General features: G+C 34.3%; 1 protein-coding gene across 6 annotated transcripts in view; it reads right to left on the bottom strand.

The window, feature by feature from the left end:
* Nucleotides 1-21801, bottom strand: part of ZFYVE9 (zinc finger FYVE-type containing 9) — a 127593-nt gene that overhangs the window by 25867 nt on the left and 79925 nt on the right. For all 6 annotated transcript variants that reach the window (XR_005658045.1, XR_005658051.1, XR_005658049.1 and 3 more), the window contains 5 exons: nucleotides 20786-20908; nucleotides 18861-19016; nucleotides 13338-13562; nucleotides 12442-12524; nucleotides 4403-4507 (listed from right to left, as the gene is read on the bottom strand). Coding sequence is in view for 3 of the 6 variants with exons in the window: in XM_039886094.1 (XP_039742028.1) it covers nucleotides 4403-4507; nucleotides 12442-12524; nucleotides 13338-13562; nucleotides 18861-19016; nucleotides 20786-20908 (692 nt within the window). In the remaining 3 variants the exon portion in view is untranslated. The remainder of the gene's footprint in view (nucleotides 1-4402; nucleotides 4508-12441; nucleotides 12525-13337; nucleotides 13563-18860; nucleotides 19017-20785; nucleotides 20909-21801) is intronic.

Genomic DNA, 21801 nt, shown 5'->3' with positions numbered 1-21801 from the left:
TTCCTGTGTGTATAGGGGAGGAAACAAAAACAATAAACACATAAATACATAAAATGTTAGACACTGATAAGTACTATACAGAAAAATAAAGTATGGGAGGACTAGGTGTGCTGGCGAATGTCATTTGAAATAGGATGGTCAGGGGAGGCCTTACTGAAAAGTGAGAGGAAAACCATGGGATTGTCTAAGGAAGAGCCTTACAGACACTTATAAAAGCTGATGCAATGGGCCTGGGGTGGTAGCATGTCTGGTAGTTTCAAGGAACATTAAGGACAGTGTGGTTGGAGTTGAGTGTCAGATAAAGAACAGGTATAAAAAATGAGGTTAGAGAGGTAATAGGTTAAGAAATACAAAATGGTAAAGAGAGGACTTAGTTTTTATTCTAGCTGGGATAAAAGATCTATGGAGGGGTTTTGAACAGAGAAGTGATGAGATTTGATTTAGTTTTAACAAAATCACTCCAGCTGCCGTGCTGAGAATAGTCTGACATGGGAAAAGGTATCAACAGGAAGACCAGTAAGGAGGCTGCTGCACAAATGCAGGAAAAATAATGATGTTAACTTAGACCAAGATAAGTCCAAAGGTAGAGGGGTAGCTGGGTTCTAGATATATTTGGAGGGTAGAGCCAGCAGAATTTCCTAACAGACTGAACAGGGGAAAAAAGACTTACAGATAATTCCAAAGTTTTGGGCCTGGTAACTGGAAGGATGGCACTGCCATTTCCTTAGGGAAGGCTGCAAGAGGAGCAGGTTTTGAGGAAAGATCAGGAGATCAGAGTTGAACTTGCTAAGCTTGAGATGCCTGTGCAAACAGAACTGTCAAATGGGCAGTAAGATACTCAAGTCTACAAAACAGGGGAGAGATTCAGGCTGGAGAAGACACTTGGAAGACATCAGTAGAGACACAATATTTAAGGCCAGAGAATTCTAGATTACCAAGAAAATGGATAGACACAAGGACAAAAGTTATAAGGACTAAGCCTTTGGATTTTCTAAAGTGAGTCAGAAAAGGGGTCAGAAAGTGGGATGTACAAAGACAGAATTAAATTGTGGGAGATAAGGGATGCCCTAGGAGCTCAGGACTTCTTGTGGTGCTTGAACATATGAGATTAGAGCCAGTGATCACAAGACCAAAAGTAGCAGCAAGGTTGTGAGTGCTGGGAGATAGGGAAAGCTAGGAATTTGGCCAGAAGCAGCCACTGTTCACTCTTATCAGGCATGCAGAGACCTAGACAAGGGAAAGTCTTATTCTGAGCATGCTGTGTTCAGCAGAGACCTCCCATTGCAGTCAGTGGAGGTACAGCATCCAGGACTCTTTCTTGGGGATCCTTTTAATTTATACCTGTAGTTAAATACTGTCCTCCACATGTAACACTAGGAATAGCTAAATCAATAGTCAGTGGAATATCAGTTCCCTCCTCTGCACTATTTTCCAGTGTACCTTTCACCAACTCCTCTCATTTCTTTTGAAAGAGGACTATCATTTCCTCCTAAGAGAAAAGAAATGTATTTCTTGAAGGCCAGAAAATAAAACATTCCTAAACAGATTTTAGGGCCATCTGTTCTTGCTAGTGCTACAATGAACCTTTGAAATTATGCTTTTGTAACTTCATATTTCTCTGAAGAATATGTGTAGCTTTGAATTAAAATAAACCCAAACTCTTTTTTCAGAATCTCAGACTGAAAAGAATCTGAAGAGGACATTCAGCCTAAATTATAAAAGATAGGGAATTGTACAGGTATGATTTCAGAGATGCTTGCATTATATCACAATCAACAAACTTTTCTATTCCAGTCTCTCTGGTTTTGAGCAAAGAAATATTAACAAAATTTTTCTCCTTTTTGCTTGAGACATTAATGTTGGGTTAACTCTTTGGCTTGATTCCCCCAGTGACCTGATAAAAGTTTGAATGTCCATTACACTACTAAAAAAAATTGCTTGATTTTTGTTCTATTTAAAATAATTGATAAAATGTACATATTTAAAGTGTACAATGTGATAAATTTTTATTTTATTTTATTTTCAAGTGTACAGTACATTGGTTAGACATTTATATAGTTTATAAAACGGTGCCCTTAACTGCTCTTTCTCTCCTCTGGCTCTCAACCTAGCCCTTACATTAATGCTACCTGCATTCCCTATGCCGTGCTCCCCATCCCCATGACCATCTATCAACCACTAATTCATACTTCTTTAACCCTTCACCCCATTCTCCCAGCTCCCCAAGCCCCGTCCCCTCTGGCTGTCACCAGATTGTCCTCTATTTGTGAGTCTGTTTTTGATTAGTTTCTTCTTTTTGTTCCTTAGATCCCACATATAAGTGAAATCATATGGTATTTATCTTTCTCTCTCTGACTTATTTCACTCAGCATAATAGCCTCTAGGTCCATCTATGTCGTTGCAAATGGTAGGATTTCATTTTTTTAATGGCTGAGTAATATTCTATTTATATATGAACCATAACTTTATCCAATCGTCTGTTGATGGGCATTTAGGCTGCTTCCATATCTTGACCATTATAAATTGTGTTGCCATGAACATAGGGGTGCATAGATCTTTACGAATTATTGTTTTGGCTTTCTCTGGATGAATACCCAGAAGCGCAACTGCTGGGTCAAAGGTATATCCATTTTTAATTTTTTGAGAAACCTCCAGACTGTTTTCCATAGTGTCTGTACCAATTTTCATTCCCACCAACAGTGTATGAGGGTTCCCTTTTCTCCACATCCTCGCCAACACTTCTTGTTCTTTGATTCATTGATGACAGCCATTCTCAATTTGATAAATTCTGACATGTGTATATACCCATAAAAAAAGCACTTGAAACTACTCTCTGCTAAATCAGATAAGAAAAATAAGTGATAATAAACTGATGAACTATCCTGAAAATGAAAAATAATAAATGACAGGTAATACGGTTATATTTTTGAACAAAGATTTCTGAACCTGCTCAACCGTAAACATAGGAGGCAGAATTCAGATAAAGACATAATATGAATGGTAGCTGTTCTCCTGAATATCCTCAGTCAGTACTGAAATAACTACAGGGAGCCTCATAGCTTTTACAATATACTAAAGAGACCCAGTTTCCAATACAAAGTACCATCTTGTAAACACGAAGGATACCCATGTATGTTATCTGATTGGGGATGACATCTGATCCTCTTATTTCTGGAAAGTAAGCTTCCACAAGGCAAGCATAATGTTCTTTATTCATCTTTGTATTTCATAGCACAGAATATATTTAATAGATGTTTGTTAGATAATAAAACTTCAAATATGAAAAATAACTTTTCAAAGCATAATCTCTTTCAAAACTATTTAGGGCACAAATTATATAAAACAGTTCACTTTGAAGATCTGACTCTAGCTAGTCTAGTCTATTACTGTTTGATATTCCAAGGAAGGACTATTTAATAGCTAAATACTGCTAATTGTATCCCAGCAAAAATTAAGCATACACCCTAGCTACTATTTTCTATGGTCCTGAAAAAAACCATCACAGGGTAAAGGCTTTCGTCACATAGATCATTCTCACATAATAATGGTGAGCCCTGAGCTTTTAAGTCCAGTAAGACATTTGTGTGATTCTAAGTGCATACCAAGTACAGAATGTTTATTGAATGTACAAATATATAAGTGAATAGATGGCTGAATGAAGGGGAAAAAAAAGGAAGAAAGAAAGGAAAAAGAAGCGAGGGAAAGAGGAAATTATTTCATACCAAGAAGTACTGGAAGAAGTAATCACAGAGTTACCACCCTGCCTAATAAAACAACAAATTTTAACCATTATAATACTGAACTAAGTTTTAAAATAAAATTCTCTTTTAAACCACAACGATTACTATTAGACATTTTAGAACTGATTTTAAGAAAATTTTAAATTCAAGAAAGACTTCACATGGCAAATGAGTAAAGAGCCTTATTTGCATAACTCTGTTAATGTGTTTAATAGTATGCACAATTTCATTTTAGTTACAATACAGCTTAATTCAAGATGTAATCATTTGCTTTTGGAACCTTACTTAAAAGACATTCAGGACTTATACTGAGCTGTGGTTAAACATTAAGAATAGTCAAAAATAACATTACTTACAGTAAGAGGTAAAAATGAAAAGATCACACCATGAATGTTATATATTTTTATACCATAATCAAAATGCAAATCTATCACTGATTATCATAGCATCAAAAGGTCAAAAGCACAACCAATTACTAAATAAATCACAAATTTAACCTCTTGCCTCTCTGTTATGAAATTCCCCATCATTGATCTAAGTCATACATTATTCTAAACTGATTTCTCTGTCAATTAAAAAATAAAATATTCATGTAATCTTATGTTTTTTGCCTTCCTTCATGTATTTAACAATGAAAACTATGCCTTCATGGTAAATCTTACCTCATTGTATCTGTTGCTGGGAATTTTGATGCTGGTTTTCCGAACTTCCATATCAACCACCAAACCTTGAACTACTGGCAATGTATACTGGTAATTTCTGAAGTCCTGAGCAAAAGCAGATTGAAATGAAATAAAGAATTCATCAAAGGCAGTATCTGATTTATAGTAATAATATTAGCACAAACTGAAAAAATGTCCAAATGTCGAAAATGTCCAAAAGAAAGATCTTATTTTTCTAAATAAGGAAAATATAATGAAAGATCCACTGTGTGTGTACTCCAGCTCTCTATTAGACAGTAAACTCTTGTAAGGCAGTAGGTTACAAAGTTTCATATAACCCTTATACACAATATTAAACAAATATTTGAACACTTTACTCTGCTTCATCACCACTTAACATTTTCTATAGTTATTTTTAACTGTCTACTCCCTCTAAGGTAAGCTCCAAGAGGATAGGAACCGTCATCTGTTTCTTTCTTATTATATTCCAAATGCCTGGAACATCTTAGGCACTCAATGAATATCTATAGGGTAAAACACACTTTCATAGGGTCTTATAGACCATCATAAGGACCTTTACCTTTACTTTTTTTTTTGGCCAGGTCTGTGCTTGAACTATTTCACACGAAGGCACATGGCAGCTTACACTGGACAAAATGAATAATTAAAAGGTCCCAAGATGGCTATCACAGTCTGGGAATAGCCAGGGCTGGCACCTGGGGCATAGATACAGTGATGGGAAGATTAATTTTAGAATGTTTGAGGGTTGGCCAGGGACACCCCTGGCTTCTTCACACAGAACAGACAGTAAGGGAGAAAGGAGATCAGATAAACAGAATAAAAATAATCCAGGCAAGAGACAATGATAATTTGGACCAAGATGTTAACAGTTCAGAAGGCTGTGAGAAGTTGTCAGATTTTAGATAATTCTTAAGGGAAAACTGACAATATTTGCCACTGAATTGATGTGGAATGTGAATTAAAAACAAGAGTCAAAAATGATTCTGAATTTTATGGCATAGGCAACCAGAAGACTGGAACTATCATTTACTGAGAAGTAGAATATGATGAGAAGTGGAATGGAGCAAATCAGAAGGCTGTAGGAGAAAAAACAAGAAAGAATGGTGTCCTAGAAATTAGGAAAAGAAAATATGTAGACATTATTTGTTACATGGAACCATATAAAAATTATCTTCTGATTGCTTCTATTTACTCAGGAAAATTGGGGTGAGGTCATTAGGTGAAACTGAGTAAAGGGGAGGACAAATTGGAAATTTGAGATGAGATAATGTACAGATAGTCACCAATGAGAGTAGGAACACATTATAAACCAGAAAGGATTGCCAGGTATGTCTGACAGCTTCCCTAAGGGTATTGGTCATGAATCTAAAGTGAGACCAATGATATTAAAACCAGATATCAGGCTTAGATATAAGTTAAGAATAAAGAAAGAATGAGATCCATGCAGATATGGTCAATAGACTTATGATAAGGGTGCAAAGTCAAGTAAATGAAAAAAAGGACAATTTTTTTTGATGAATGATACTAGAACAATTAGACATACAAAAGGAAAAAAATAAACTTCAAATAATGCTTCATACTCATAAACAAAAATTAACTAAAAATGGATCATAGATCTAAATATAAAACATAAAACTATAAACCTCTTAAAAGAAAATGAGAGAAAATGTTTGTGATATAAATTTAATTAATAATTTCTTAGATATGGTACAAAAAGATGCTTCATTAAAAAATAATAAATTGTACTTCAACAAAATTAAAAACTTTTGTTCTATAAAAGACATTGTTAAGAGAATGAAAAGATAAACCACAGACTAGGAGAAAATAATATGAACGATACACATCTAACAAAAATTTATGTTCAAAATACCTGAAAAACTCTCAAAACTCAACAAGAGGAAACAACCATATTTTTAAAACGGGCAAAAATCTGAACATTTACTAAAGCACACATGAAAAGATGCTCTAAATCATTCATCACAAGAAACATACAAATTAAAATCACACAAAAATGAAACCACTAAACTCCTAATGGAATAGCAAAAATTAAAAACAGAAAAGGAGAAATAGCGAGTGATAAAAAAATTTTTTCTTTATATTAATGGTAAATTAGAAATACCACAGGTATTTTGGAAAATAGTTTCACAGTTCCATATAATGTGAAACATACAATATGCCCCAACTATCCTCTCCCAGGTTACAGAATGAATGTTTTCAGAAGCTTTATTTATAATCACCAAAAACTAGAAACAATCCAAAACATTTATTGACAGATGGATAAACTGTGGTTCATACACACAACTGAACAGAACTCAGCAATAAAAATGAATTATTACTCAACAACAAAAAAAACAAACAATCCAATTAAAAAATGGGCAGAAGACTCGAACAGATATTTCTCCAAAGAAGAAATACGGATGGCCAATAGACATATGAAAAGATGCTCAAGTTCACTAATCATCAGAGAAATGCAAATTAAACCCACAGTGAGATATCACCTCACACCTGTGAATGGCTGTCATCAATGAATCAAAGAACAAGAAGTGTTGGCGAGGATGTGGAGAAAAGGGAACCCTCATACACTGTTGGTGGGAATGAAAATTGGTACAGACACTATGGAAAACAGTCTGGAGGTTTCTCAAAAAATTAAAAATGGATATACCTTTGACCCAGCAGTTGCGCTTCTGGGTATTCATCCAGAGAAAGCCAAAACAATAATTCGTAAAGATCTATGCACCCCTATGTTCATGGCAACACAATTTATAATGGTCAAGATATGGAAGCAGCCTAAATGCCCATCAACAGACGATTGGATAAAGTTATGGTTCATATATAAATAGAATATTACTCAGCCATTAAAAAAATGAAATCCTACCATTTGCAACGACATAGATGGACCTAGAGGCTATTATGCTGAGTGAAATAAGTCAGAGAGAGAAAGATAAATACCATATGATTTCACTTATATGTGGGATCTAAGGAACAAAAAGAAGAAACTAATCAAAAACAGACTCACAAATAGAGGACAATCTGGTGACAGCCAGAGGGGACGGGGCTTGGGGAGCTGGGAGAATGGGGTGAAGGGTTAAAGAAGTATGAATTAGTGGTTGATAGATGGTCATGGGGATGGGGAGCACGGCATAGGGAATGCAGGTAGCATTAATGTAAGGGCTAGGTGGAGAGCCAGAGGAGAGAAAGAGCAGTTAAGGGCACCGTTTTATAAACTATATAAATGTCTAACCAATGTACTGTACACTTGAAAATAAAATAAAAATTTTAAAAAATGAATTATTAATACAGAAGAGTGCCAGAATATGCCACTCTAATATATGCCCTTTGTTAATCTGTCTTTGGCCCATCTAATTTACAGAGCCCTATCTGAAGAACCTAAGATGAATACAGGAAAAATATTTTATTTCCTCCCCAACAATACATACAATGCAGATGAATCTCAAATGCTTTACGATAATAAAAGAAGCCAGACTGAAAGGATATATACTGTATAATTCCAATTATATGACAGTCTGAAAAGCCTAAAACTGGTTACCAGATGTTAGGGATATACCAGCAAATTTTCTGGAGCGATACAACCATTCTGTACCTTGATTGTGATAGTGGTAGTAGCATAACTCTATATGTTTATCAAAACTTGGAAATATGCTCCAAAACAGTTGAATTCTACTTTAAATTTTTTAAAAATTTTTAAAGAAAAGAGGCAGATACAACCAGGCCACCATGATAGAGGGTAAAAGAGACAAAGAAATAAGAATTATGTAAAAAAGTAATTTTAATGATGAAACCATGGAATGAATGAGAAAGGTAAAGAGAAAAAAAAAAGGTAAAGAGAAAAAAGGCTCGAGTTGAGAGACAGTGAAAAAGTAGTAGAATCAATAGACTGTAAATCCTGGTAAATTAGAGACAGAGGAGGTGGCGATTGAGAGTGAGATGCTTTAGTAGATAATCTAACAAATGTTTTTATAAATGAATTGACTAGGCCATAAAAACCTTAGGCTTCTATTGCTAGATTACAAGATAAACATCTCCTTTTCCTTCCAAAGCACATTGTAATAGTAAGAAAAATTATCCTGTCAAAAATGTGACTAAAAACTAAATTTACCAGGAAGGGACAATAAGATGTATGTTGTAGAAAAAGAGATCTTATAGATTTAATTTTAAAATTTCCACTTCTAGACAAAATGGAGAAAATGGGACTGGATTTACCCTCCTGCCTGAAACAACCAAAAAACTGTACAGAACACATGAAACAATGATTTTCAAGACACTGAATCACAGGCAACAAAGACAGTGATCCTTGAGTGATGGGAAACAAGCAAGATGAGCTCTATGATTGCCCTCAGTCAATGCCTTAGGAGAGCTTTCAAGTTCAGGTGCAGGAAGGGTGAACCCAGGCGAGGCTGGCAGATTTCCTGAGCTGAGGAGATAAACCTGAGAATCCAGAAAAACCAAGGTAGCCAGAGTTCACAGGGCAGAGTATCAGAGAAAATTCCAAAGATTTACAGAGGGTCCAACTCCAGTAACCAGCAGAGTTCTGATTAGCCAGTGTGTGTGAGGAAACTTCTTGAGGTCAGTGTAAGGACTGCCCCAAATGATTACTGGGAACATTTTCTAATACACAGTTCTGTAAATAGTGCCTAGTCCCAAAATCCACAGAGGAAAACCTTGTAATTCCTAAGAATTAGGTAGGGTATTACTGTATAATAAAGAACTGGCTGGCCTTTGCCCTGGTTCCTGGAAGGTAGCCTCTAAGCCCTCGGAAATTCCTGAGTGATAAGAGTGTCTTTGTTATTCATGGTAGACCCTGATAAGCCTGTGTTAATTTAGTGACTCAAGGTGGGCCCCTAAATATTTTTTACTAAGGAGGTGACTCAGGATGGGGGCTGGTCATCCCAGAAATATTAACCATGTGATTAGAGTCTGGGGCTTTGAGGCACATTATATCACCCCAATGTCAGGGGAGGGAAGAGGGGGCTGAAGACTGAGTTCAATCACATGGCCAATAATTCAATCATCCCTCCTAAGAAAATTCCAGTAAAACCTCAAGGGAGTTTTTCTTACTCTACGAATATTGTTACATGTCTATGTACAAGAAGGGTTACATGTCCCTGAGGAAGCTTCTTGTTTGAGACAATCCCAGACTTTGCACTATGTGTCTTTTCTTTCAGTTGGTCCTGATTTGTATCCCTATGTTATAATAAAACTATAATCATAAGTATATAATTTTCCCCCTTATTTTGAGTTGTATTTTCCTGCTTAAATGCATGCTTGGTATATAAGAAGTCAGCTAAGTATAGTGCTTAACTGAGTTCCATGAATCACTGTATCCAGTCAGAGTATGGGTGGCCTGGGAACCCCTGCACTTGTAGCTTGTATCTGAAGTGACAGCAGTCTTGTGAAGGAATGCGCCCTTAATCTGTGAAGTTTGACCTAATTCCAGATAGTACCAAAAGTCACTGTAGGTACTGAGAAGAGTCTTGTCTTAGTAGTGGGGAATAATTAGCCCTATACTGAACACAGCTTCGCTTCTACCTTACAAATCTTAAAAGCAAGACTTAAAAGATAAAACTACTTCTAGGTAAATTAACTGTGTTACTTGTCAAGAATATTTATAGGAACACAAAATATCCAGCAGCCAACAAGGTAAAATTATAATACCTGGAATCCAATTTAAAAAAAAAAAAAGCACCAATATGCAAAGCAGCAGAAAAACATGACTCAAAATAAGGGGGAAAAATTAATCAATGGAAACTGAGCCAGAACTGATATAAATGTTAGAATTATCAAAGACATTAAAATAATTAATATAATTATATTCCAGATGTTCAAAAAGTTAAGTACAGGCGTAGAAGATATAGAAAAAGACCTAAGTCAAACTTCTAGAGATGAAAATTAAAATGAGATTTAAAAAAGAATGATAGAATTAATGGCATCTTAAACATTGCAACATAAAAGATTAGTAAACTTGAAGACACAGCAATAAAAACTGTCCAAAATGAAACATAGAGAAAAAAGAACAGAAAAAGACATAAAAAGAACATTAGTGAGCTGTGATACAATTTCAGGCAGCCTATTATGTTTGTAATATTAGAGTCTCTGAAGGAGAGGATGGGGTAGACAGTGTATTTGATGAAACTATAAACCCACAGCTCCAAGAAGCTCAACAAACCCTAAGCACAAGAAACATGAAAAAAACTATCCCAAGGCACATAATCAAATTGCTCAAAACCAGGATATAAAAAAAAATTTTTTTAAGCAACCAGAGGTGGGGAAAAACCAAGTGGAGAGGAACAAAGACAAGAGAGAAAATATTTGAAACAATGCAAACCAGAGGACAGTAGAGTAACATCTTTAAAATACTCAAAGAATAAAACTGTTAATCTAGAATTCTACATTCAGCAAAAATTTCTTTCAAATATAAAGGTGAAATAAAGATGTTGAAATACAAATGTTGAAAGACTTTACTACAAGCGGGCTCAAATTACAAGAAATGTTACAGATCTTTCGGGCAGAAGGAAAAATGGCACCAGATGGAAATACAGGTTTACAAAAAGGAAGGAAGAGCACTGGAAATGACAAATACGTGGGTAAACCTATAAGAGTTTTTCTTATTGTTTAAATAGCTTTAAAGGAAAACTGGAACTATAACTACAACTGCATGAGAGAGTGAGGAAATAAATCAAGTCTCCAAAAAGCAACTAAGAAGCTGTGTAAATGGTTTAAAAAAACAAAACAAAACAAAACCCTAGACCAATGGCATAAATACACTGAGAAGTGTTTATTCATGAAAACTACTGAACTCAACTAAGAACAGAAGAGTTGAGTTTGTGACCTTCTTGCAGGAGGCTGTCCCCTAGCCCTGTTAGGTAGTTTAACCAAGGCAAGGTAGTTTGTGAAAACAATAAGCTTAGATACTTTAAGAATCTCGGAGTGTTGTCAGTAAAGTGATAATCTCTGGCTAGTGAAAAGAGAGGGCCAGCAGCTCTGTTAGCCTGAGGTTGCTAGCTTGTTACTGTTTGGGGCAAGTAATGGGCAAACTGGCCAGAGGTTTAACAAGGAGTTCTGGGAGGTGAGATAGCCATAGGGTTCTTCATAAATTGTTCAAATATCCAAGATAAAGCTTAGTCTATGCACACATGCAGCACAGACCTAAGTAGCCCCAGCCAACCAACATCCTTGGTCAACAGAGTCAGAACCTGTGCAAGTACAGAGGAGACATGAAAGAGCCCAGCAGAAAAGAAAAGAATGAAGTTTGAATACTGGTCCATACACAAATCCATAAGCAAAGAATGGACACCTTACTGGCTTGAGGTATTTGAATACAACCTCTGACCAATCTTTGGCTGAACAATAAGCTAGAAGTATACCTTGGGAGATATTGTGGATTTGGTTCCAGACCACCACAATAAAGCAAATATCATAATAAAGCAAGTCACATAAATTTTTTGGTTTCCAATGCATATAAAAGTTATGTTTATACCATACTACAGTCCATTAAGTGTAAAACAGTATTGTGTCTAAAATAAACAATGTACCTTAATTAAAAAATATTTTATTGCCAAAGAATGCTAACCATCATCTGAGCCTTCAGCAAGTCAATCTTTTTGCTGGTGCAGGGTCTTGCCATAATGTTGATGAAAACACAATTATCTGCAAAGCGTAAAAGGATGTATGCCTGTATACAGAAATAGGGTATATCCCTAGGAAGCCAAGCTTAAAACAAAAACAAGACAGAATGCTATGTACTTTAATTATAAATTACCTCTAGTCCTCACAATAATCCTGCAAGGTCACTTGGATAATAAGTATATAAACAGGGGCTAGAATCCTATACTATTTCATTCTAAAGCTCCATATACTTTCCAAAGAATATATATGCTATTTTTTTCCTCCAGCATAAATCACCTGCCTGAAGCAGCAGGGGCATTGCTATCAACAAAATAAGAACTCCTTTTCCCATACAAACCATGGTAAGGAAAAAGAAAGTAAAAATTCCCACTTACTGCAAGAAGATTCATGATGGTATGCCCTGTCTCTCCAAACAATGGCTTCCGAAATCTGACACTGAACAGTGGGCATGGATAAACTATGGAAATGGGAAATGATCAGATTAAGTTTGGTAGCTTAAAATTTTGGTAAAAGAAACGTCATGGTTGATACAGTTTTCAAAATATAATTATAATGACACATTAGAGCATATGAAATTTAGGGCTCAAAAAATATTTAGCATAGTAGCATCACAGACAAATCGTGACATTATTATCTCTAGTAGCAAAAGAAACTGAAAGACAACTTGAGTAACTTGCCCAAAGTTACAAAACTAGTAAGTGGCAGAGTTAAGAACCTTATTCATGTGGTCTAATTCTTAGACCAGAATACTTTTAATTAAAAGCTTGCATTTAGCCCCTAATGTCTTAAAAATAAAATTACCATTTAGTTGCACTGCCACAGCTATGGGCAAGGAAGCTCTTCTGTTGCTTCCTTACCAAATAATAGTGATCTCTACACTAGTGTCCAGTATCTGGTACAGTACATAAAATTTGCCATAACTATTTTCCAACCAAGTGACAAAAAATATGCTTGCCAATTATAGATACTATAAAAAAACAAAGTTACTTGTTAAAATTCATTTTTTCTCAAGATGATCAAATATTTATCAATGAACTATAAAATCAATAAGTTTACAAGGTAATAATTAATCACTAACTTTCTCATTTGATATTGTCAGTCCTTCCCATTATAGGCAAAATAAGTAGAGACAATGGCTAAGTTCGGCTTAGCTATTTCAAAATACTACTTCTGCTAATTTGTAACATGAGGGGTCTCTGAATATTTCAGGAGTTTATTTACTCATCATGTCTTGGTCATGTACCTTAGAAGAAAGTATTTTACCACTTACGTCGATATTCAGCTCCAAGTCTCAACATCAGTCGGATGGGAAACACTTTAGCCCAAGGAGTTTCCCATTTCTGGATGAGAATCCCAAACAAGTAAGGTGGGGTTGGGAGTACAAGGTCTTGCAGTGACTGGTAAGTAGATGTCACATATAAGAATCCACCATGTTCTTTACTGCCAAGGAAACTCTGACTGAAGAAGGAATGTCCCAAGTTGCCCACGACATTCCCTAAAAAAAAAAGTTCATTAATTAATTTCCATCACTAAATCAATCATATTTTTAGTAATCATTATTATTTAACACTGGGCCACCCAGTACTGAACACTAATTCCCAAACTTCAACCATGAAGACCCATGTTTAGAAAATTGTTCTTTAAATAAATGTCATTTGTTAAATAAAATTTTCTCCTCAATTTTATCAGGGCTTCTGGCAAGCATGATATAACCTGTACTATCATACTGTGGAAGTTTTCCCAACTCAAAGCAAAAAATATTGATGTCTTCCTTATTTAGATGGTACAACTTTACCGTATGAATCAGGATAAGAATTACTGCCTCAAAGGTCATGAAAAAATGTTAAGGTAGCCTCTCGCACAGAGCTTACAATCTCACTGGGTGAATAAAGTCAATTCGTGAACATAATGAATTAAGATAATAAAGTACAGTTATGTATGAGACATTGAGGGAAGAAGAAAATATATAGAGAAGGTAGTACCACAGATAGGATTTATAATTTTGGTGGAGGAAAATATAAAATGTAAACAACATAAGGCTTATTTAAATGCATATCAGGCAGGTTTTTTTTCTTTTAACCGCAAATGCTCTTTACTAAGCACATAATGAAAGAAGGGAGGAAGAGAGGGAGGGAGGGAGGAAGGAAATCTGTTAACCCAGAATTGTATAACCAACTAATTATTCAAGAGTGAAAGCAAAGAAATAAATTTCAGACAAAGATTAATGGAGTTTACCAACCATAGACCTTCACTAAGATAACTAATAAAAAGACGTATTTTAGCAAGAACAGTAACTCCAAATAGAAACAAAGGATAAAACAGTTATGGAGAAAATATGATGACAAATGAAATTAATAACTTAGAACTGAATATTAATATTGATTTTGATACTGAATAGATAATTAAATATAAATTAAAACATTAATTTTTTTCTTTTACAAAAGGTAAAACAAACTACAGTCAACAACAGTAAGACTGGGGAAGGTATTAAAATGAGTAAAGTATGCTTAAGTCTGTGTCATAAATTATGCTTAGAAATCTTGTATGGTAGGCAGAATTCTACTTCCTGGTGTACATGTCTTGTTTAATTCCCTCCCCTTGAGTGGGGAGCATCTGTGAATATGGGGGGAGGGTGTCACTCCCATTATTAGGTTATGAATCAACTGACTTTGAGTTAAATAGGGCGAGTATCAGAGTGGGCCTGATTTAAGACCTTTAAATTTAGGTCTAGAGGTTAGAGATTCAAAGCAAAGAGATGCACTCCTGCTGACCTGGAAAAAAGCAAACATCCATGTTGTAAACTGTCTATGGAGCCATAAAGCAAGGAAATGCAGGCAGTTCCAAGGAGCCAAGAGCTATAAAAAAAAAAAAAAAATGGGGATCTGCAGGAAAGTGAATTCTGCTACCAACCAGAAGATCCTGAGCTCCAAATGAGAATTCTGAGTACCAAATGAGAACCCCAGCATGCCTGACACTTTGAGGTACCCTGAACAGAAGATTTAGCAAAGCTGTGCTTGGACTCGTAGTTCATGGAAACTGTGAGATAATAAATTTGTGCTGTTTCAAGCCACTAAGTTTGTGCCTTAGAAACACAACAATGGAAAACTGATACATACTGAATACTGAACAACTCTGTTAGAAAAAGGTCATAGTCAAGTATATATGATAAAAAAAAAAATTTCCCAAGAGAATACTAATATAATAGAAACATAGGTGAAAGTCATAAACAGGGACATATATGTCAAAGAAGACAAAACATGCATGGCCAATAAATACATGAATATATGCTCTGCCTCAGTGGATACAAAATAAGGTACCATTTTATATCCAGACTGGCAAAAATTAAAACTCTGATAACATCAAATGTCAGCAACTCTTATACACAGAAGATGGGGATAGGAAGATATATATAAACCGGTAAACCACTCTGGGAAACAATCTGACATCATCTAATAAAGTTGAAGATATCCATACACTATAAACCAGCAATTCTACTCTCAAGTGTACATGTATAAAAATTTTAAAGAGCATGTCTGAATAACAGACTAGTAAAAACAGCAAGTTTTTCATCAGAAGGAGAATTAATAAATTCTGGTAAATTTATGTAATGAGTATAAAACAGAAGCCTGAAAATGAATAAACTAGAACCACTTGAGTTGTGAATGAATGTCAAAAACATATGGTAGAGTATAAAAAGCAAACCACACAAAGAATATAGTGTGAAATCAATTGTATAAAGTTTAAAAACATGCAATATAATGTTATAATCCTTAGAGATATCAGCATTTGTGATAAAATTATAGAGAAAAACATAACACAAGATAGATGCAAATGGTTACCTAGGGGTTGAGGAAAAGGTTTGGAAGGAAGATGTAATCAGGAAAGTAAAAAGAGAGCTTCAGTGAACTGGTCATTTTTATTTTCCAAGTTTGGCATTTTGTCTATAGATAGTTATTTTGTTATTATTCTTTATTACTTGCATAAATATTAAAATATGTGTTTATATTTTTGTATACATCAAATAATTTTCTAAAGATTATTAAAGAAGTTTAGAAGAAGGGATTACTTCTATGTGAAAGAACCATCAAGAAAGAATTCATGGAGAAAGTGGTCTATCAGAAAACTGACAGGATTCAGATAGTTGGGGTGTTGGGAAGTAGCATGGTGTGGGGTGGAGAGGCAGCATGATCACGAAAGTTTGGGCAGACTACTAGTGAGAAATGAGAATGAAAATATAGGCTTGGATTATGTAGAGTACTGAATGTTGGAGTATATAGTTTATTCTGAAGACAATATGGAGCCAATAAAGGCTTTTGAGTAAGAGAGGGAGACAACCAGAAATTAATTCCAGAAAGAATAATCTGGTAGACACAATTCCCATTTCATTCAAATCCATGTTGTGAATATTTGTTTGCAAAAAATAAGTACAAAACATGGGAGAAGGGAGGAAAGATGGGGAGAAACAATATACAATCTACAATCTTCCATGGCATGATAATAAGCAGAAAGCATCCTAAAACTCAGAATGTTACTTCTCACAAAATACTATTTTTCTCCTCACTGTGGAAAGCATAAGCAATTGTGACAAAATATATGTGCATATATACATTAGGAAACATATATACACACATATATTATTATTGAATATATATAGTTTAGATTAAAAATTCATAGGAAGTTATAAAGAAAGTTCATGTAAAGTTCATTCAAGGGCTTCTAAGGCTTTTTGAGTGGTTTATGGCAGAAGAACATCTAAGCAAGTGATAGAGTATTCAAGGTTTTCACACCTGGGGCAATTTAAGATATAATTTGCCAATTCCACAAAATATGCTACACAGAGGAGAAAAATAATGAATTGACATCATTTTAGAATTTAAAATGTTTCCACTTATAAAAATATCATAGTGAAATAATATATCAAGTTGCTACCCTGATTATTTAAAAACAGGATTCTTAATAAAATGTACATATCACATAGATATTATGCACATCTTTTTTTAAAAAAGCTGCTGTATTATTAATATGTACACAGACGCTACCAGCATAAAGTAAGGAATGCTAGGAGCTTTAGTCCTAATTCTGCCAACTAGGTTTGTGATTTAGATAAGCCATAACACTCTAGGTTTCATTTTCCTCATCATAAAATAGCTGTACTAAATGATCTAAGATACCTTCTAGTCCCAATATTTTATGAGCTGATTCCTATTCAAGGAGAGAGAGCTCACTCATTTACACTTTTGAAATGTTATTTACTTAGATATCTTTGTACATATCCTCATTCTACATTATAGATAATATTTAAGATGGCTTAGAGGTATATTAGTCTGACCTTAGACTATCACCATTATCTCACTATCAGTTCCAAATAATTTTTTGTAGAATTTTTGCTTTTTAATATACTTGTTCAAAATGGATTCCATTGATATATAAGGATACTTTTTAAAAATGAGTAACCATTTATGCTAAACATATTTTAATGACTCATGTAAAGATTTATGCCTTTCTTTGTTGGTATTTCTCAGCGTTCCTTTCAACAGCTCTAGTGTCTTCACATTGGCCTATCCCATTCACAACCATAGTTTCAATTATCACATAAATACTGGGGCCCCGAATTTGTATTTCAGCCCAGATATACCTTCTGAGGTCAATATGCATATACTCATCTTTCATTTACATACCACTATCTGTTGTCATTATTTCAAATTCAACACCCCTGAACAAAGACCTCATCTGCCAAACCTGTTCTTCGTCTATTCACTATCACAATAAGAACAACATCTACTCTGGTACCCAAGCCAGAAATTTGAAGCCAACCTTGACTTGTTCCCTCTCATCCCTCACATCCAATTAGTTACCAAATCTGACTGAACTGAAGCATCACTGTCTTTTATATTTCTTCAACACTCTTTATTCCCACTGTCATCACTTTACTTAAACCCTGATAATTTAATTTCTTGCTGGATTCCCACAATAGATTTTTTAAAAATCAATTTTAAAATAATGAGTATTGGTGAGAATGTGGAGAAAAGAGAACCCTTGTGCACTGCTGGTAGGAATGTAAATTGGTGCAGCCACTGTGGAAAACAGTATTGAGGTCCCTCAAAAATTAAAAATAAGACTACTATAGAGCCCTGCAATTTCTTTTTTTCATTTGCAAACTAGCTTTATTAAAAGTAAAAGTACATTCACACAAAGGAGAGCAGGCTGCCAAGAGCAGTCAACCTGAAGATAAAGTACACTCTCAGAAGGGAGAGCTGGCTGCCAAGAGAGGTCAGCCTCTCTCTCAACTTTTAATAGTACATCTTTATATTAGTATCTTTACAACTTCTAACAGTTATGCATTTACTTTTTCATCGTTACAATAAATATTTACAATTGATTTCAAAACCATAATAAAGTTGTCCACTCTAGTAGTTCTTGAAATTTGAAAATTAAATGTAGAGTATTTACATTATGATTATATAAATATTGTTAACTGAAGAGATGAGGAGTAAGTTATGATTATGTTCCCTTCTACTGAGTATCAATATCATAACCCCTAAGCTATTCAAAAATATTCTTACATCAATCCCAATGGATTCTCTTATAACTTTTGATTCCAACCTTTGTAAAATAATTATATCAGGTAAAGTACTAAAATTTTTAATTTTCTCAAACTATGGCAAGTTCTAACTTGCCACCAATACCAACATCCAATGCCAGGCTTCCAAACTAAAGACTATTATTTTGCATCTGTGTCCACAAATGTTTGTCACGTATAAAGGGTAAAGACTAAATCATATAGCATTCTCACCTGCCAGAGCATCCTGATAAAGCTGCACAAAATGATTAAAGATATCCTTCGGCAAACACTTTTCATCTGGTAGACACTGCAGAAGAATGACTATCTCGGACTGACCAACTGCATGCATTCCCTTGGTCGTGAAACACCAGCACTTCCGGTTCACATCTACAGACAGAATAAAAATATGAAGACATTCCTCTCAATTCTTACCCTTAAAAAATGCACAGAAATCTATGTTATGATACAGCAAAGTATGACAGATCATACTAAGTTTGTGTAATTCAACTGTGAATTGTCACTGCATCGAGCCGAAGAACTACTGTAGAAAATAAAATATATCAATGCTTCTGCCTCTAGGCAAAAACTTAGAAAAACAATTGGAAAGAAATTAAAAGAATAGTGACAAAAATACTAAAAACTTTTAACCCTTCTATTATTAAAAGGTATAATTATTAAAAGAAATGACATTTCATTAAAAATAAATAAAACCAAATAGTATCCTTGTTAAAAAATACACTTCCCAACTTTATTTAAAAAAAATTCACTTTAACAAGGAAAATAATTACTTATGTAAGAGTAGAAACAACAACAACAATAAAAACAGTATGATGGTTTTAGATTCAAGTTGTGGCCTCAAAAAATTATAATTTTATGTATACTTATTAAATTTAATCTGTGACTAAAAGATTCCATTTTAATTACAGTCTTTTCTGGGAGAAAATTCTAGATAATTAACAACATGACTTGACTTCATGAAGTAAAAAGTGGTGAAAAGAACAGCTTTTCTGGACTACCTACTTCCACTTCTTTACTTTATGGCTATGTAGAGACCCAAGAGCTTAAGCCATTTGTTGTTAAAAATAATGTTTGATCTTTGACATTTTTATCATTTTTACTCCAACACAATGGGATCCCCAAAGGAATTGAAAAAAAGATTCAAATGAAATTATGCATACCACAATGTAAATTAAAACTAATAAAAGATCCCTTTCGTTTTAAGAATTATTGCTTTATATACCTAATCAGGAGATGCTCAATCCAATTTTATTAAGTTGATGTACATTTCAGGAATTCTAGGTTAGCCATTTTCTAAGTATAACTTATAAACTATATATGATTAATTGAAATTTTGAGCAAAATATTTTAAAATCTGACCCTGGAAAGAAAAGGGGCAATTAGAAGGGTATGATTAGCAAGTAAACCAGAAACGTGCATTTCATCAATGTAGAACCTCTAAGGAAATAGGTGTTTCTGGTTTCCAAGATCAACCTGAAAGAAGCATATAATGAAAACTAGAGGACTGTTCCCCAGTGCTTCTTCCCTTCCTCTCTCTAAAACTGTGCCTATTAATATTCATCTCAGATAAATGTGTTCTCTATTTTCTGATACCATCTTGGAATCAAGATTTTAAGTTACTGTTCTCTCATTCTGATGCCCAAGAAGCTAGCACCAAGAACTGCGAAGTTTCTTCTGACTCTTTAAGATATACTGAAATTTTACTATGTGTTAGTTAACAAACACTTCTCCCAAATAAAGTTTTGTACCATGATTAAGGTTTCTGAGATTTAATTCCAGTATGTAAATTGTTTGACCCCCCTGGATAATTTATTTACCACCAGTTATTCCGGTGGTGAGTTGTAACATAACATACCCATCTCTGGAAGAACTTAGATCAGTTCAAGTTTTGTTTGGCTTTCCTCTGTGTAGATTTCAACCTATCTCACCTCTATGACTAAAAGAAAGAGTTTCAGTTAGTCCCACAGTTGTCCTCTGGGATATACAGTTTACACAAACCAACTTCTTCAGTATCCAGTTTTCAGTAACATGTAACTCTATATAAAAATACTTGTGTAATAAATTTGAAAGCTTTATTTATTATCTATGAGTCAGTAAAGTACTTTGTTTTTACTTTAAAGAACAAATTTCTAACTTACAATTTACAATTTTAACCATTGCCAACAAATTTGCATTTAAAACAAATACAAGTGGGTCAGGGCCACCATCCTCCAACTGCTGCATTACTGAAATCTGTGATGGTTTCTCTTCCACAGCATAGTCTGTAAGGGAAGAAAACAATGTAAGAGATCAGCTAAAGGGAAAAATCAAAAAGAAATCTGACAGAGGAACAGGATGATTTTTCACAGGAAAGAGACACGCATTTGATTTATAGATATGGTGAACACAAGTTTGTACCTGCTATCCCAGTATCATTTTAATACTGCCCCTTTTACTCTCAAAAGTGATCCAGTCTAGTTTAGATGACAACAGGGTTATGCAATAGACTTCTCCAAGAAATAGTTTATGCCACAGTCTAAAGACAACATTTTTACTTAACAAAAATTCTCCAACTATAATAAGAATTTTACATATCATATATTCTAAGACCAACATTTAAAGTAATCTATGATATATAAGAAAGAAATAATATATAAGTTACTTCTGCAAAAGATGTCTAGGGAGTTGAAGTAGAAAGGAATCCTACTTTTTATAGACCCTTTTGAGATTTTTTACAATTAAAAAATTAAACTTTTTAAAAAAGTTTATTCTGTATCCAGAAAATAAACTAAATGTATCTTACACAACTGATTTTATGAAAGACTTCCTCTATATTAAAGTCAAGAGTTTAGTACATGTATCACCAGTAAATCACACATCAGATTCTGAACACCGACAAGTTAATATTTGAGGCTCTGAACAGAACCCTTCCGATTTAATCTCTGCAAGTACAGTAATACATAATATCCAGCCACCTCATTTTGAATAACAGCAGTCCCTCTCAGCTTGAAGTCAAAATCATGGGTAATAACCATTGTAGAATATAAATATATGGGAAAGGAACTGAAATACCTGAAAGGTGCATGTTGTCTGATTGGTCTTATATAAAATGCATCATTAAGGGACAGCAAGGTATAACAATATAACACCATTTCCCACTGACCAACAGAAACAA

The sequence above is a fragment of the Pteropus medius genome, unplaced genomic scaffold, assembly GCF_902729225.1.
Source record: "Pteropus medius unplaced genomic scaffold, Ma_sr-lr_union100, whole genome shotgun sequence".
NCBI classification, from domain to species: domain Eukaryota; kingdom Metazoa; phylum Chordata; class Mammalia; order Chiroptera; family Pteropodidae; genus Pteropus; species Pteropus medius.
This window is presented reverse-complemented; position numbering and strand designations above follow the sequence as displayed.